General features: G+C 36.4%; 1 protein-coding gene across 2 annotated transcripts in view; it reads right to left on the bottom strand.

Annotated features, from left to right (window-relative positions):
* Positions 1–2,616: 2,616 nt before the first annotated feature.
* Positions 2,617–19,538, bottom strand: part of ADGB (androglobin) — a 105,997-nt gene continuing 89,075 nt past the window's right edge. The window contains exons 29-35 of one of the 2 annotated variants that reach the window (XM_065834735.2): positions 18,715–18,826; positions 12,074–12,261; positions 10,274–10,429; positions 7,753–7,867; positions 6,206–6,308; positions 4,663–4,846; positions 2,617–3,015 (exon numbers count right to left, since the gene is read on the bottom strand). In XM_065834735.2, coding sequence (XP_065690807.2) covers positions 2,839–3,015; positions 4,663–4,846; positions 6,206–6,308; positions 7,753–7,867; positions 10,274–10,429; positions 12,074–12,261; positions 18,715–18,826 — 1,035 coding nt within the window. In that variant the 3' untranslated portion in view covers positions 2,617–2,838. The remainder of the gene's footprint in view (positions 3,016–4,662; positions 4,847–6,205; positions 6,309–7,752; positions 7,868–10,273; positions 10,430–12,073; positions 12,262–18,714; positions 18,827–19,538) is intronic. The other variant, XM_071806389.1, reaches the window with a different exon arrangement.

Raw genomic sequence — 19,538 nt, 5'->3', positions numbered from 1 at the left:
GCCCTGAATGACCAGGCTGAGTATAAGCAGGAATGATAACTATCCTAATACCAGAGCTTTTATTACAGGAAACCTTCAGAAAATATGAATACTTGATGTAATATGGCATATTTCTGAAACATACTATCTGTAAAAACAGAATTTGAGAAATTTCTTGCACTGAATACAGACAGTAAATTCCTTTGATATAAAGGCTGATTAAATTTCATAATATTATGGTGCATAAAAGCTGTTTGACTCCCAAAAGGCAAAAGAATAAAAGTACTTTATCCATGTGAACACATAATTAGACTATTGAACAACTTGGTCTACAATCTGGAGGCAACAATCCTACCAATGACAACACAATATATAGTCTTACTTGTTTGTTTTTCTTACAGTAAAGTGCTGAACATGATGGCTCCTTAAATTACTGCAAATAGCTGTTTTGAAATATGTTTACATTTCTGGTTTAGTTTTTGTACATCTTTCCCCACTAACTTAGCCTGTAATATAGTGCACCATGTAAAAAGCTGTTGTGTTGATGTAAAACTGATGCATATGAATTTTCATCAGTCATCTGTTTCTGGGTCCGATGTATGTAAATTCTTCGGCAAAATCCAAACGAGGTTTTCTCTCCCAGGCTCCATTATGAGGTAAGTGAATATTTTGTTTTTCTGGAATATGCACAGGGATTTAATAAAACTGCTACTGTGTTTCTCTTAAAACAGTACGTACTCCAAAGTACATGCAATTAAACAGTGTGACAGTAATTCACTCCCTCATATCTCCATTGTTGAAATGATAAATGAGCCACTAGAGACATTACAAACGACACAGCAGATTTTGACGATGCCACATTACTCTTTGAAATGAGGAAATTATGAAACTTAGAATTGTGTTTAATATCAGAACTAGGTTCGATAATGTACATCTGAGTACATTGTGTCTGAGTTTAAGTCACTTTATAGCTGACTACATGCAGGGATGGGTTGTGATCATGCAGGTTATTAGCTGAATTTTTGACATTTAGATGTCGATTATGCTGCCTTTTGGAATTGGATTGATTTTTACAACAGAATGTCATTATAGCACTTGCAGTGACATCAAGAACAGAACTTCAGCTTAATCTTCCTCTACAGAAGCTCATTAGAGATTCACATAAGAAGACAACCAACACGTGCTATTGCCATGGAAACAAGATGGAATATTATGAAGCGGTATAGCCCATATTCCAAAATAGAGAGGACAAAGTCAGAGCAATTATAGCACAAGACTGACAGGCTTTTTATTTGCAGCCTGTATGGGTCAAAGGAAAACTTAGCTCCTGCTCTTTGAAATAACAATCACCAGTGCAGTTTTAGGACTCTGGTTTCAATTCCTCCTTTTCAAACAAGAAAACTCAAGCCAGTTAGTTTAGTTTATGATGTATGGGAGGAAGGAGGCCAAGTGGAGACAGAAGCATCACAGCAGGTGTGTAGGTGTGATGATGTACAAAGAACAGACATCACAAAACTGATAGAGGAGTGAGTCAAGTTCAAGCCAGGCAGTGAGGCATTGATAAAACAGGTGAGCAAAACCAGCAGAAACTGGACATCTGGTACATCATCAAGACACAGAAGAAAGGCTTGTTTCAAATGCAATGGCTAGCCAGCACCAGCAACCAGAATACAAAGGATGACATTTCTTGTGATTTGCATTAAGTAGGTGAGTCTCATGGTTTCTCATGTCACCTTAATAATTACATGCTTTTGGATATCCTGGGCATATTGTATGCACACAATCTGTAGGCAGTCTAATTTCCCAAGCTTCTGCTTGTGACTACACACACAGAAAACTTTTTAAGCCATTTAGAACAGCTCTGTCTGATCTAGAGAGAGTTTTCACAATTTCTAGAGTTTTGACTATTGTCTCCAAGTACAGCATGCTAGGTAGTGAGTATGAATACACTTATTTTTTGTGTTTCATGACAGTATCAAAAAATACAGGAATTCTATGCTAATAGAAGCAGTACCTTAGAGAAAATATTTTACCCTCCATGTAGAAAGCCTGTGATAGCCACTTCATTCACACACTGGTTCTATCTTTTGGAAACATTTTAAAATTCCAGCTGAAAGTCTAGGAACTAAGGAACTATTGTAATCACCTTGAGCAATGCCATCATGGGCAAAATATAGCTTAGGAAAGATAAACAAAGATAGTAATAGAGTTTTAAAGAGTATTTAACAAGCCATGTACCATGTACCATATACAAGTCGTACCATGACTTTGCAACTACAGAGAGTTAAGATTCAAAACCACTTAAGAGAACGATGAAAGCGAAAAAATACTAGAGTACACAGAAAGTTTGTGAGTGCCTGCTGAACCAGGCTTTGGAAAGCCTTCCAATGCCTGCATGTGAAAAGTGCAGTATGCTGCTATTTAATTCTTATAAACTCCACAAATCGTTATCCACTCAAGGAGCTCATGTTTCTGCCAAGTTAAATGACTTCAAAACTGATAGGTTACATTCACTGTTTCAACTCTGATTCATTGTTGACTGGTTCTGATTTGTTTGGAAAAAGACAAAAGACACTGTGATTTTAGGAGAAGAGTATGAATGGAATAAGAATTTTTATTGTAAAATTTTTTTCCAGTAAAACATACAAACTTTAATAGTAGGGAGTATCTTTATGAGAAGCAAAATACCATGCACTTTGTTAAAAATAGGAATAATAGATCATTTTTTTTCACTAGCACCAGGCAAAGAGATAAAATGTGACATAGTTGACAAAAATACTGGAAAATAACATTCTTTCTCACGTTTGCATAGAAACTTTCTTTCCCAAACCGTTAAATATAACTCAGTAGTGCTAGCAACTACTTCTTTTTCACTAAACTTTTTCTCTTTTTTGGGCTTTTCTTGTCTTGCTCTACTTGAAGGGCTGCCTCTTGAGCTGCCAGCTCTTCTTGTTTCATGCGCTCAGCCTCTAGTAGCTTGTTTCTGTATGCTTCCCGAATGCTGTGAACTCTGCCTCGGGTCTCATCTAAGGATGCCTAGCCAAAAACAAACAGCAATACCCCCCCAACACATTAATCTTGATTTCATCATAAGGAACTGCATCCTTCCTGTTATGGTTCACTTTGTGACTCTGTAAGTACAGTGAGAACATCTCTCCTTGTCTTTTTATGTGTATTTTATTGATTTGTCACAGTGACACAGCTATATGTCAATCTTGTCACCATGAAGAAAAAGAGAAAGTTCATGATTTTTTTTTTTTTTTTTAATCACCAGCATAATAAGCTAATTGTCTGAAAGGAGGATAGGGCAACAGACTAGTTACCCATCCTGATCCAGTCCCTTTTCAGTTACTGGCTTGCTTTGTTGTCTTAAACAAGTCCCTCAAAACCTATTTTTCAGAAATGCTGAAATGGCCTAGGAGAACTAGTCTTTTCAGAGACTAAAGGAGCCTAAATCACGTTGACCTTCAACAAGACTTAGGGCAAGTGGGACTTGGACACTTCTGAAAACTTTTTCCTCTACATTTCCACCCTGGAAAATGGGCATATCTGGATATTTTATGTAGTTCTCCGTGGCCTACAAATGAAAAAACTGTAAAAATGCTAATCAGCACAGTGTGCATATTCACAAGTAACTCTCATTTTAAATTCACACTGTGAAGCGTTTTTAAGGGACATACTTTATAGAAAGAGCCGAGGAACTACTCTTAATAAAAATTTGCCCTTCTCATATGTGATACATTAGGCATTCAAAATCACAGCAACATCTGAAAACACAGACGTGTTCTTATTAGGATCAATCAGTTACCGGTAAAGAAATATGGCCCCTTGGATACTTGTAGTTAAGTAATATAAATCAGGCTGTGTGGGAACTTGCTAAGGAGGTGTTTTCAAGTGATGTCTGTAAACTGGTTGTTTCGATGTAGAATTATTTTTATTGTTTCTTACCCATTTTTAAAAGCTCTGAATAGTCACCAGCTGATTGCTAGTGATTATTCTATCACCACTGTGTAACAAAACATTTTGTTCCTGTTGATGCTCAATGGTTAAGCTGATTTTATTAAGATATTTTTATCAATTTCATGTGCAAATGCACTGGCTGAATTAATCCTAACAATGGATCCTCCACTAATACAACCACATCTATTATTTATACACATAGTTTTTCACAGATTAATAATTCAATTTTTTTGTTTGCTGGCATAATGCATATTCCAGGAAAATTGTGTTCTCTTTGCTATAAGACATATTAGGAGCAAGTGGCCCTCATCTGTAAAGTATCTTGTTCTTTATTACTTTCCAAAAAGCCCTATACAATTCTATTGCCAAAAAACCAGCCAAACCAGCGATACTTTATCTAAAATGCATTTGGTCATGTATGTCAAATGCTCAATTTATTCTCACTTATAACTATACTTTATGGTGGTAGTCTTAAAATAGTGCTTTTGCAAAGAGCTGTATCAAGAAAGTACCAAAAATATAACACTAAGGAAGTTGTGTAGTACTATTTTTTTTCCCTAGAACCTTTGGTTTTAACCTTTACCCAAGCAAAATTTCAAGCTTGTTTACTGTTTCTAATTATTGGTACTCATTACAAAAGTCCTGAGGATGACTGATCAAGATAGTCATACCAGTGGTGGATATTGCAATAATAGTTACTGGAAAGTTATCTTGAAAACCTACCTGCAGATTCTCATACATTTCCATTATATTTTGCTTCAATAAAGCTCTGTCATTTTGTTCTTTTTCTCTTTGTTCCAAAGCCAGATCTCGAAGTTCCCTAAAATGGTTAATTTTTTCCGCTTTACGTATCTCTTGCTGTTGAATGATAGACTCATTTCTTAGCACAGACTCAGACCTTGTTTTCCTGAAGGAAATAAAAAGATATTTATCTCATTTCAAGTACTGTTTTGGGTGGTGTATATTTTGCTTAGCACCTATATGCATATATTTGGCTTATATACTGCATTGTCACCACTGTATGGTTAGATATGGTTAAGGAGTCACTTCTCTGCTTATATATTACACTGGTGAGAAAGTACATTCCTGAAGCCAGGTCTTCTTACACTGTCTATTTCAAAAATATTTGTAAAATCATGCTCATCTTTGAGGATTTGAAAAACTCCTACATGTAACACTTATTTTTAATTTGCAAGACATATCATTTTTCCAGGAGTTTTTGATATTATAATTCAGTGCTGAGACAAATGTAGGTTGGCTTGGTTTTGTTTTGTTTTTCTGCTGGCATAATGGAAGCTAGGTAGATAACTTTTTATAATTTGACTTAACTGACTAGTGTAAAAGTCAAGGAGTTGAACAAAATGAAATGCTTACAAGACTTAAGCCCATGGAAGAGATTTCACCATATTTTCTACTGTTTAAATGCTATTCACATCAATATACCACCACTTTCCCTTTCACTTTAAAATTAAATTGGAAAAATTTTAGCATGTTCTAAGGTCTTCTGAAAATCAGTGAACTGCATAAATGCTACACAAATACAAATAGACTTAAGCATAAACTGGGTTTTAGCTGCAGCTGAGCAAACATGCAGGTGCATGTGTATTAGCTAGATAGGTTCATATCAACACATAATATAGTGGTTTTGAATAAATTATATAATTAATATAATGATTTCAGCTATTAACTATTATTAATATTAACAGAACAACATTTATTAAATGTTATTTGAATCTAGCATCACATCCTGACAAATTTCATATATGCTTCTTTCAAGATGATCACTGAAATAAACATATTTGCCTGCACATGGATTTAGTTCAGATTTTTGTATCACATTATCATTACATGCAATACCGAAATTCAGCTCCTTTGACATGTATTAAGGAAAGGACACGTATTCTAATTGGATGAAGGAAAGAACTGATTTTAAAGCACATTCATGCCAGGAAAACTGTATCTTGATGCTGTCTACAGTTCTGCCTTCACTACTGAGTGATTTTGTGTACACAACACAAAGGACAGATAAAAACATGGACCAGGGTTTTCACAGCAACTTTAACAAGTGTGTGGCAGAATAGTAGCTTGCTTCAATGACACATGAAGGATAAAGTCTAAATTCACATCTATTATGCTGCACCCAGTTACAGATATGATACAAATGCATGAAATGTATTTCATTTACTACTTTCTCTATATGAAAATCCTTAGCCAGTCCTTCATTTTGGTGTTTAACTGGGACTTCATTGCTCTTGCTGCATTTTACCTCATGTAAGGATTAAGGTCTATAGGCTCCCACTTTTTTTGCTGTGTTTGTGAGCTTGCTTCAGTAGTTGCTTGAGATGCTTTCTTTCCTGTGGAAGGAGAATCTACAATAGAACAGATTAAACTGGTTATTCAGTTATGCTAGGAGGCTCCATCTAAATTCTTACATAGTTTTCTTCTTTTAGCTCAGCAGAATACATTATTAAATGAGAATATGGGTAGGAGAAGGTATAATATTTCTGTCTTTCTATTTCCAACACTCATGATAGAATCAAGGATGGTGCAAAAAACTTACATGCTAGAGTGAAATTAATGTATGCATTTTAGCTAAATCCATAGTATAGTACTCATGAAGGTTTGCAAATCTAAGGAAGAACATTCAATTTAAAGTGCCTAAAGAATATAAGAACAACTTATAATCAGCAAGGAATCACATTCTTTTATTAAAAAAGAAAAATCAATAAAAATCTGATTATTCAGTCCTGGTTGTAGTTTAAAAAATATATATTCCCTTTTGGGCAGAGATTTAGTTTGGGAAATACCAGTCTAAAGATAAAAAAGTCCCATGACAACTTAAAATTGTCATTCTGAAGTCTTAGAATTTTTTTAATCACATGGATAATAACCATGTTATGCTTTCATGTAGCATTTTCACAATACAATGATGTAGCTGATATTAAACACGGCAGTGGGCTGAGCTGCGTTGTGATTTTTTCGACACTTCCTTCTTTGTCTGGATGTGCTGAAAATGCTTGTGAAATTTGATGAGATTTAACAAGTTAGGTACTGGTCACAGGTTCTTGTTCCATGCACATGAGCCATGACCAGATATTGTCACAATCAGGTTGGGTATTATACTTTCCTTTTTGTGATGGCCTGATCTCAGCATTATTCTTAGAAGAAAAGAAACAAGAAACAGGCTTGCACACAGTTCAAATTTTCATCAGAATCCAGTAATTGCCAGGGAATAAAAAATAAGTATCCACAGAAGGTGTAACCACTGAGTAAAACTGAATGACACTTATGGAAGCTGCCAGGAAGCTGATGCTAGTCAGTATGCAATTTTTGACACTTCCAGAGCCACATCCATGAACAGTTTCCATGAACGTCAACATAAAAAAATGCACATTAGAAGTATTAGTGTTGTACTGACACACTATTTCAACTACTAAACAATTTTTAAAATATTTCTACAGTAATGGCCTCTTGTACCCTACTTGGAATTGAGGGAGAAGGTGTTTTTCACTGAACTTCCAAAAAATTCAGGTTAATTTAGGGTTAGAATTCCAGTACAGAAGGACTGCCTAAAGTTTGCCTAAGAGTAACTTGGCAACCTCTAAGAGGCTGAGTCTGAAAACAGAGAAATGCAACAATTAAAACCAAGAGGGGGTAGAGAAGATGGAGACTAAGAATGCCATTGTGCATTTAGAGATCTCTGTTGGGGCTGTTCTTTACATTTACCACCAGTATTTAACACAGAAGTATTTTCTAAGGACATGAACGTTATGACCACAGTGAACTGAAGACATGCTTGCCAGAAAGTTATACCTTTACCTATTTCTTCTGAGCAAGGTGTTAAACTGACAGTCCCAGTCCCAGCTGTGGGCTCCTCTGAATCTCTCACAGCATACTTATTAATAAACCGCATGCGTTCCTGAAAAGCCTAGAGATCAAAGTTTTAATCCAGATAAGAAAACTTCTACTGCATACTTTAAATCCCAAAGCATTTTAAAAAGTAAGAATCTATACATGTTCAATAAGACAGTAGATTTTCAAGTCCAGTGCATGTATGATGCTATTTCATATTACTGGTAAGTATATTTCGCTGATTTGATCTATGAAAACATCACATCTAACTACGGGAATACCATTAGTGAGTCATTGGGGAGACAACAAAGATAAACATAAGAGGATGACATTTCATGTCAGAATCATATTCAAGCTATATCTCCAACAGATATTTTTTTCTGAAGTAACAGCCTGTCAACATTAAACATTCAATTTTTCTAGTAATATTTTGGAACTTAAATTTGTTTACTTCAATATGTTGTGTGGAGGAGAAATCAAATAGCATTAGCACTTGAATTTCATCTTTAATTTCTATCAAGTATGTCTTGAGTATATGAATAAGAACTCCTAAGAAAACCTTTGTGAGATGGTAGTTCAGTAAAATAAAGAGTAGGCAGTACAATGTGAATGGTTTCACTTCACTCAATGCATACTGGCTTTATTTAGTACTTATCCCAAATGAGAAAACAATGCTGTCAATAACGAAGCTAATGCCAGAGAGCAGTATGCAAATCTGCCTGGGGCTGGAATCAGAAAAGATGCTAGGGTTCCCATTGAATCAATCCTGAGACATTGAATACTTACAGTAAAGATCATCATGCAAGGAAATACTGGAAAATCACTGATCTCTGGGCAGTTTAAAATAATCTTCAGATTTAAAACAAAAACAAATAAAACACCCTGAAAAGCAAGGTTTCCTCATAGCTGAATGTATGGTCAGAATATATTCAGCTACTGCACCTCTGTAGGGAAAGATCACTTCCCCCTAGGAGCTCCTATAGCCTGGCGGTTTAGACTTCTGAGAAATGGGAGCTATGGGTGGAAGCCTTTCAGACTCAGTTACCTTTGATGCCAGAACCAGGCATCACCACTTCTGTCTGTCTTTTCAGAAGGTGACTCTGGCTCTCTGGCTTTCTCTTAATGGATCAGATCGCCAGAATGGATGGAGAAGCCAAAGGCCAGCCTGGAGTCAGGTACCTAATTCCCAAAGACAGAAGGTATGTGACCCCTGGAACAGGCAGATGCTGGGGCAGGGTGATCAGGAAGAAGTGAAGCTACTTAGTCTGGGTAGCAGACCCCCAGTTTAGACCTTTTTTTAGTGTATTACATGACGTTTCTTCAATTTTCTTAATGATAGCTGCTTTAGAAAAATGTCACAGACTTAAGGGGACTTTTAAAATGCAATGCTTTACCTGTAATTCAGTCGATTTTCTGATCAAAAAAGGCAATGATTATAGAACCAGCATCCTGAAGAGACTCTACACATCAAAGGGGATTCATTTCCAACTAATCTTTAGTAGGCTGCACTTGCATTTTCAGCCTCAGCACAGCCAATCAAAGCTGCAGAGTAATGCATCTCTCCTTAGATCAGAATTTAATAAAGTAGTGTTGGAAAAAATTGTGAGCCTTGGATACACTGAAGAGAACTGAGAAAATCTGGAAGTGTAGCTGGGAAGACCCATGTTTGAGATTCATTTCTGAAAGGTAATATAAAAAAGGCACAACGCTTCTGTGTTGGGGCTTCTGGTCGAGTATCCCTCAATGGTCATGGTGGTGATAGGGGATGATAGGTAAGTTTAAAGACTGCATTTTATTATTTTATTTTCCTTTTTTTTTTTTTTTGGTAATGATGTTTCCAGTTCTCAATCAATCAGCAGTGCAATTCTTTGCTTTGCTAGATAAGAACTTGTATTACTTTTCCATCTTAAGCATATGCCATATCAAAAGAGCCCAGCTGCAGCTGACATCTGAATTAGTTTTGCTTCTCCAAAATAGTTACTTTGTACAGAGGAGCATGTACAGGCTAATGGGTAACCTGCAGCCCGGAATGAATCTGGGAATCCTGGCTGCAGGGGACAATTTGAGTGATGACATGGCCAGGTGCTAGTTCTTCAAGAAAAATCTTTTTGACATGTTTATAACAGTGTATTTCTCACTATAATCTGCCCATGCTAAACATTAAACTTGTCACAAGTAGCAGCTTTGTAATTGTATAGAGGCAGAGGGATTTCTGATGAAAAACTTCTGTTTTGTAAAGTAGCATCTAAAGTTTCAATGACCTACAGGAGTCTGAACTGGATAATCTGGATTCCCGCCCAGAATTCATGCACATAATCACTTTTGATCCTTTAAGCTGTATAAAATATCCTGCCTTCCACAGAGTGGTGAAGAGGACAGGCATTTGAAGTCAGGTCTCTTGTTGTGGCAACTGCTCTACTGTCACAGCAGCCCCTGGAACTTGTGAAGAAACATTACTGCAAGGATTGCACTCTGATACTACCTTGATAGCTCTTCCTGGCTCTGCAGACTCCCATGCTTGTTTCATGGCTTTGATCTCATCTACTCGCTCTGTATCTTTCTTCATGTCCAGAATGTCCATCTCTCTCTGCTCAGTAACTACACGTAAAGTCCAGTATGCTTTGTTTGAAGCAGGTGGCTGAAAGCAAAGTATCATAATGCATTCATTGGTATACATCTACTACCACTATTTAAGGTGAAGTGGTATTTCTGTATCCTGGTAATTTTCCTGACTGATATACATAATCTACTGATAGTCTTTGACAGGCATTACTATACAAAGGAAAGGAAAATTGCTTTGCAATGTCTAGAAGCAATTTGAGGTGTCTTGTTTACATGCTTCCCCCCAGTCCCACACAGTCTGTCTGAACAAGAGTATTTTGTAGTGATTTTCCATGCAATTGTCTTATCTCCCTGCTTTTTGCCTGCCTTCCTTCCTTCCTTCCCTCCTTCATTCCTTTCTTCCTTCCTCCTTCTTTTTTTGCTCAAAGTTTTCTTATATTTAAATAGGCTTTTTGTGTAGAAATACATCACGTTCTGTCTTATGAGGCATCAAGTTCTTTCTAATCACTTCCCATATTCTCTAACCCACCTTAACACACGGCTTCTCCAAAACTGTAGGGTACAAGTAGTACCTGAAATGTAGGAGACTATTCCACCATCTAACTGATGAATGAGATATTGTGCTGCATATATTTCTGGAAACCATACCATCCGTAGAAGCTTTAAGCCCAAGATTTAGAAGCAGAGAGAGAGGAGGTCAGCTTTTATTTGAAACTAAAAATGGCCATCTTCTTTATCTGCAAGCAGTCTCATCACGAAACTTGCATCTGTTTCAACGGCAGACTGAAGACTTCCCAAGAACCATCATCCCAGCACCTCTAGCATACTCCATGACTGAAGCTGAAGGCAGAAATCTGACACAGCCTGAAGCTGCACTGCATTTCTGCGGCCAAAAATCTCAACTGCTCTGAAATAAAAGTTATCACACTATTTTAGAACTCTGTATAACTATTTGTGGTTATGAATGATAGGGAAGTTTGCTGTGCAGCAGGTTTAGTCAACAAAACAATTTAGTAGAGATTTCTTCATGAAAAAAATCTATGGAGATGCCTTTCCCCTGAGCTACCTGCCATGAGGCAGCAAAGTTCTTAGCAAAAGCAATACCATTAAAGGAGGAGCTGTCACTTTCTTCTTTGCCTTCCATTAATCTGTTTGCAATCCATAAAGTCAATTATTCTTTTTAAGGCATACAGGTTGGCAGTAGCCTTTCTGTCAGCCACAGAACACTCAGATTATCTCACCACAGAGGAGAAGAATTTGAAAGTAGGCAAGTAGGCACCAATTTTTCTGCCATTGTAAGTCTGCAAGTTAATGACATACAAGACAGGAACTGATGACAGGGGACTTATTTCATCTCTCTGGAAAACCATGAAAACTACTACAATGAGGGACCAATGGGACATGAATATGGTGAATTCACAGAGTCTAATAAATCTTCAGTGGAGACAGAAAGTAGACCAACAAAAGGAACAACTAGGAGTTGCTTTATACATAAGCGAAGAAATAAGCACATTACATATCTAAATGCAGGATGTATGTCTTTTACATGTACAATTTAATCTCTCTCAGGTGTAAAGCCAAAAAGGTGGCAAAGCAGAGCATAGAGAAATGCAAGGGATACACTAGTGTTAGTAATCCTGATCTGCAGACTTGAAAATATCTTTATACTCAGTACAGTGATGGCACATTCAACAAATCCAGTTTTTGGTTTTGTTCTCACCTGAGATTCAGGTCCAGATACAACATATGAAAGTGATCCTCTTTCTTTATTGGATTTTTCTTTTTCTGTCTTCTCAGATGTTTTATCTTTTCCTTTCTTCGTTGATTTAGGAATACTTACAGACTTCCGTTCTTCAACATAATTGAGCATTTGGGAAAAGGTGTTATCCTCATGCTTTTCCCCGTATACTATTCAGATGTAGTTAAGATGCATGATGAATAAGAAGATACCATTGTCATCCATAAATATATTTCCCCATATAAAATCCAGTGTGGAATAACAGCACAAAACAGCCATACAGAAAGAAAAAGAAAAGTCAGTTAAATAGTTGACACTTTCCAGTACTACACTAACAATTATTGTTGAGCCAAGAAAGAATCTGGGACAAAACAACTTTTAGAAACAAATTTACAAGGTGGACATATTGTGACAGCCTTATCTGTCCTAAATAGTACTTTACCCAGGGCTTAACTGGAATTTTGCCATGGTCCCTGCACATCAGTCACTGCATTGTTGCCTTGTGTATGGGTCAGTCCAGAAGTTGTAATGTACAGAATCACAGTCTGACTTTTATTTCTCTATAGTCTCATACAATCTCTGTCAGTGCTATGCACCAGGCAGATGAGAAGCTCAAAGCAGGTAAAGTAAATTTTCTCACTGTCTCAATATCCTTGTAAGTGTGAAGAGCAGAAGCAAAGATACACCCCACCAAAAATACACGGAAAATACAAAGAAACATTTTTGAGATTTGATTCATATTTAAGAAATTCAATATTATAATTCCCAGAACTATCTGAGAACATTTTAGATGAAATATTTTATCACTACACTTGTATGCTATATGTATGCTGTATGTTTGAATTACAGAGATTTGACATTTGTAGCCCTTATTCTGCACTGTCTTAGTTGGTGGGAGCTGTTAACAAGACATTTTGCATGTCATATCCCTGTTAAAATAAACAAACAAATAAATAAATAAAGCCTGTAATAGTGTACAGCTTTAATAGCACAAGGAAAATGTCAGTTGAAACAACCTGGAATGAACCCACAGCACTTTGAGAAAGATTAAAAACCTGAGTCTGAAATTTCCCTTTCCCTCCCTTGAAACATTAAAACAAATGTTGAAAACCTAAATTCAGTCAATATAATAAACCAGGGGATTTCTCTTAGAAAAAAGAGGAAATGAGTGACTGTTTACAATCTGACAATAATAACAAGGTATCTTTCACTTAGTCCTATGCTTTTCTAATTTCTTTCCGCTGACGACAAACCACTGGGCTGCATTATTTGATCCAAAGTCCACTGAAGATATTCCACTGGCTTTAATGTACTTTGGATCAGAGCTGCAGTGTCATGGCGGAGGTTATATGGATATATAAAACTGTAAATATTAAATATATAGAAACATAATGCACATATAACTACACATAAAAATATATATTATATGCTATATATGTGTATTACATCAGACATTATATGTGTGTTTAAACATAAATTGCATTATTTTTATCTCCTCATGCAACTTAAATAATGTACAATGGCACCAAAATGCTAAGCTTAAATTGATTTAATGTTACCAAAGCATACATGAAATAATGAAAGCAAAAATCAAAGTGGTCTCTACAAATACTGAAGATACTAAAGCAACTCTGCAGGAAATGTAAATATAAAATAAATAGTGATGGCAGTATTTAAGTTATGATATCATTACATAAATGGCTTTCCAATTAATTTCACATTATCATAACATATTAGCACCATAAATCAGGCTGGTGTACATGCATTATTCAGTTAATTATTGAATTTTAAAGATAAATTATTTGTTGTTGTTTATACAAACACTCAAGAGACATTCAGTGTCATTAGCTAAATGATATCAGACAAAGACTTTCTATGTCATGGGATACCACAAACTTTGTCTGGCTTCTATAATTATTTTACAACTCTGAATATTAACATTTTGATGCTCTGGACTTCTTGCATACACTGAGAAGTTAGTACATAACAAACAAGCCTATGAAATGACAGGACTAAAGTCGAGCTCTCCTGGCTAACAGCACACTGCACTGCCCAGGTATCTCCAGGTATCCTCCCTCCTGCATGGTCTCCCCAGATCAGTTATACCTGGAGGGGGCACAGGCTACAGTTTGGCCCCATAGCATGTGGCCCACTCTAAGGAGGTGTGAGTAATTCCTCAGGGCTTTTCCAAGGCCAAAGCCAGGCAAATGCTTTGTATGGAATGTGATATGAAGAAAGGTAGGGAGATGATACAGAAAGTAAAAGACATTCCAGCTCACAGCTTATGCGTAAATCATCACAAACTCTCAGTGTGAGTTACTGTACATGTATGGCACCAAGAAAAGCTTGGGCAGCACACCAACTGACAGTGACGACAAGCAGCTGATAGCAACTCTCAAAATTGGCTTCTCTACTACTTTCCAATTATTTACTGAGATTCATTTAGTCCAATGCCAGAAGGGACCATAGTGGTCATCCAGTCTGATGTCGTGTCTCTGACAAGGTAAATAATTATATCAAATCCTGCCTATCTGTAACTCATAACGTTAGATTGAGGTACAACAATTGCATTTTTTTAGGCAAGACAGGCAGATTTTTGAAATTCAAATTACAGATATGATCTCTTATTTAGAGGTAAAACTCAGAGAAGTCTTTTGAAGTTTTGTTGAGAAGGTATCATGCTCCCAGTACCTGAAATAGGTTCTGAGCATTTAGTGGGATTATTAAGTAGTTGGCAGAAATGGCTCTTACTTGTCCCTCAAGAAACTTTCAGATTTGGTTCAGAAATGACCAAGAACTTCGAATGTTGCTTTTCCTGTCTCTGACTGGATTCTTGACAGATAACAATGGCAAAAATTTTTCCAATGTTGGGTTAATCAAGACACTATAGTGGTGGTAAAAATACACCCAGATAGAAGCAAACCACCACGATGGCTGCAGTAGTCAGGTGGGGTTAGAGCATGGCTTAGAGCTCTACAGGTCTTTAGCACCATCGTGTATCCTCAATGACCTATTTTTTCACTGGATACCAGGCAAGTGATGAATCACTACAGACAGGCAAGATGGGAAAGGGATAAAGAGAGGGAGAACTGAATATCCTGTTAAACATCTCATGAAATCCTGTCCATGGCACAGGCCAGCAAATTCTGCTGTGGGCAAGAGAAAACCTGTGGGGGAAACTCCCAGCTCTGGAGAAAAAAGAATATTCCAAAGGATATTGCTGCTCCTGCCTTTTCAAACCAATCTCTGCTATCCAGGATGGGTGCCTCATCTGTCCCTGGCTCCGTCAGCTGGACTGACAGCCTTCTCTCATCGACACCTAATACTCCTGAGTCGACTTAAGGCAACATATAAAATACATGCTGCAGTCAGCATTCAGTGCACACTGATGGTTTAACTCGGGGTTGTGACAGTTGCACAAAAAAACCCCTTCTGATCTTATTACAGTAAAAGTAAAACCAAAGAACCCCAAAGGCAATAGCTGGAAATCGTATCTGCAGAATGAATTTTAAAATAATTTTGTTCACACAGTTAAGCACTTAAAAATGGTGTTACCAGTTGCAAGACTACCTGCTAATATTTGCCCTTTTACACAAAAATTAGGATCCTTTTTTTTTTTTTTTTTTACTATGTTTGCATTGAAGATTGAAGTCTTACCCCATTAACAGTTCCCAATGGAAGGAAAAAAAAAAAAAAAGAAAAAAAGGGAAGAATGAAGACTGTATAAGTAATAAACTATCTGGCACTTTCTAATTGCTGTGTACTTGGGTTTTCCTGGTTAATGCCTTTTTAATGTTTCGTTTGTGCAATGTGCTCTTTAATAAAACATTTAATGAGATTTCGTATATAATAAATATGTCTAAATATTAGTAATGAAATAAATGTTGCTAACAGAGTTCTTTTTACAAGTACTGCCAAACTGCAGTATTAAGGATTTTGAAGAAAGAAAAGTATAACAAACATCAACAAATACAAAATACAAAATTTTCATAGCATCTGAATGCCAGAGAACGAACTTTCTTCAAAAATTTTCTTAAGAAATATTTATATCAATAGTATAATGGCACTGGTTTTCATTTAAAGGGAGACTAGTCTAGAAGTCTTTAGTAAAAGCTAGTACAAAGCCAAAATATGCTTTTCCCATGATAAATTAGCTTTAATACAAAAGTAACTCCAGATGGCACTGTTGTCTTACATGAAAAAGGGATACCTGAAATGGTGAAATTTTGTTGCAGGAATTTTCCACCTGGCTCACTGCAGCTTTCTTAAAAATGATATGGTGAGAGGTGCCTTTTTGATTACACATCAACATTGCTATTATATGAATTGTGTGTTTGACAATTGGTGCTGGTAACTTTAAATGGGAACGCTCAGTTTTCAAATTGCTTTAAGACTAGTTCACAACCATAAAAAGATTCAAAGATTGAATGTTGTTTTTTCCCAAATAGTTACCTATAGTAAGCACTCCAGATAAATATTGCTGTTAATAGCAGTACATAAAATAAATGCCAAGTAATAAATACAGTAAGTGTTGGTGTTTAAACTTTATGATATATGTTGTTTTTAAACCCTGTTGGTGGCCTGGGCAACCTATTGATATCCTGGTGCAGAGACATCCAGTTAATATAAACTGTGAAATTGATTTGGGTTACTTTAAAAGGTGACAATTATGAGAGGACACAGAAATCACAACACTTAAAGAGAATTCTAAGAGAAAAGTGTTCATTAGCATTGACTGTGGCTTGAGTATGACTGACTGCAAATGAGCTAAAGCATCAGTATACACGGAGAAGTGAAGCCATGAACTAGGATACTTCTACCATGATCTAAAACATGAGAACACTCATGACATTGACCAGCTTCAGTAATAACAGCTGAGAACTAGTGAAGAAACTCAAGAAATTAAGTGACTTCCTTTGACCTTCAGTTTTATAGACCACGTGGAAGCTGTATGAAAGGACACATATCAGCAGCATGACCGGTGTGCTGAGTGCAAGCTGCTACTATGTAGATGACTCAGATAAGACAATGTAATAGGATGTCTACTGTAACAAGCAGTTGATCATTAAAGGGGAAAAAAAAGGAGAATAAACGGAGTCATCTAGGAAGAAAATATGATATTGTGAAGAATGGAACAAACTAAAAGCAGGTGAAATCACCACTAAAAAAAAGCTGTTTACAAGCCTGTAAGGCTACATGGCATAGCTCTTCAAATATTATTAAAACTGACTGAGGACTATAGTAAATCAACAAAATGTATCTTTGCAAACTTCTGTAATGCTAGCTGAAAAAAGACTGTAAGAATCTCAAATGTTGCACTCAAAACCAATACATTAAATAATATATGTCAGCAATTACTGCTGATGAATCTAACTTCAGTCCAGGGTAACAGAAATTAAAAAACAAAATATGATCAGACATTTAAAAAGAAATATGTAACCAGAGTAAGAAGTGAGAAATACCGCTAATAAATAAGGATCAAATCTTCCAAGGAAATTTAAGGGTATTGGCAAGTGTACACATATGAGGAAGGATAACGTAAATTATTTCTTCTTATCTCATATTTTAAAAGTTGAGTTATAGAACTTTAATGTAATGATGCAGGAAATTTACTGAATTGTGGAAAGTAGCATTTTAGGTTCTGCAGGTGAGAGAAGAGGGCAGTCAGCTGCATGTGTGTGTGTATGTGATGGCCTGCTCCAGTAGCTGAAGTAGGGCTGCAAGCTCAGGAGCTCATATGCGATCCAGGGGCCAGCTACTTGGCAGACTAGGTGTCTAAATACAGCTGTGATCTGTAATCTGTGTGGCTGGCAATGTAGGTGTATGTGTAGCGTGTATATGTAGCATGTATGTGTGTTCTGTGTGTGTGTGCCTGATGGGGCTACACCTTCAGCCTCGCTAACGGTTGGATCTGGGGATGTGGAGTGGCAGCAGCTTCGCCTCTTGAGCTGTTGGATACAGCATGATAAATTTTCCTCTAACGTAATTAAGATCTAAATCATTCTGTGACAGCCCCAATAGTAGGAGAAGCAAATATGAGACATTTATCTAACTTCTAGTATACTGACTAGTATTCTAACTGCTTTTAATATGTGTTGTTTTTTTTCTGTCCCTTCTGTAATTTCTTTGTTCTTTCCTGGCTTGAATACACAGCCTCTACTCAGGACCTTTCCTAATCTTGCCTCCTGTCTAAATAGTTCTCTTAGCAGTACAGAGGTAACACGTATCCCAAACCAGCCCTTTTTTCCCCCTTTGTGAGTGCATTTTCTTAAATTATCCACAGGCATGTTTCTCTAGTTTCAGTAGAAACTTCTATGTCTGGATGTACTTTGTCAGCTGTTCCAGAACCCTACCTAAAGTTGAGCTCTAAGAAGCTCAGGTAAATTTTGCAGTGTATTCTCTTTTTGTCTTTATAACTTGTGAGCTGGAGGTATAGAATAACGCAATCTAAGTGCATTCCTATGATCCACAGAACAAAGAGCTTTATTGTGTAATTATTTCAATCAAGCAGTGAATCAAAGAAAAAATGTCATACGGTCTTGGCTTGTAGCAATAAAACTTTTTTTTTTTTTTTAAACAGTAACACGATGCATTTGACTAAATACATACTTAGATTGACCTACCTTTGATTTCATTTTTCTCCAATTCTTTCAGTTCCTGAACAAACAGAGACTGACTCTCAGTAAGTGGCCAACTATTATACAACACCAATGCTTGTATGATATACTTGTGAGACTGCGAAAGAAAACGGAGAATGTTAACATGCTGAAGACTTATCTAAAGTAAGTACCCAAAAGCTCCGAAGTTAGTAAATGGCCAGCTACTGAACTTAGCAAATAAAACATATAATTAATTTACAAGCTGGCACATTACAGTATTCACACGAAGCTTTAAAAATAGTGTTAATTCCACAGATTTTATTTTAATTCCTGTGAAATTAAACAACTACTCATGTGTTTATCAAGTGAAACTAAACTGGGCTATACAATAAGGAAATACATTTGTTTTAGATTTCCATGAAATTTTCCTATATATGCCATGTGCTAAAGACATGGCTTCGAACCCTAATGCTCTCACTCAATAATGTCTTAATTTGAGTTAGAGGTGACAGGGTCCATGGGTTCTTTTAAACACTGTCTACACTGAACAGGAAATTATTATTTTTAAAAATGGTTATCCAAATTCTAAATCCAGTTCTGAGTCAAAGGAACTTTTTTTTTTTTTTCCCCTTGGAGTCCTTTCTTGCAGTTGAACTCAATTGTCAGGAAAAATCATGGTGAGAAACACTTGGATACAGAAAAACAAGAACTACTTTAAAAATAAATGTTGTTTTTTATAAGACAGACAAATAATACTAGGTGAAGTCATGAAAACTCCAAGTTTTTGACATCCCTCTCCAAGAGATTTGGCTAAGTAGCAGCTATTGTGTCTGTGCTTCTAAAGCTTT

The sequence above is a fragment of the Patagioenas fasciata genome, chromosome 3 (genome assembly GCF_037038585.1).
Source record: "Patagioenas fasciata isolate bPatFas1 chromosome 3, bPatFas1.hap1, whole genome shotgun sequence".
In the NCBI taxonomy this organism is placed as follows: Eukaryota; Metazoa; Chordata; class Aves; order Columbiformes; family Columbidae; genus Patagioenas; species Patagioenas fasciata.
This window is presented reverse-complemented; position numbering and strand designations above follow the sequence as displayed.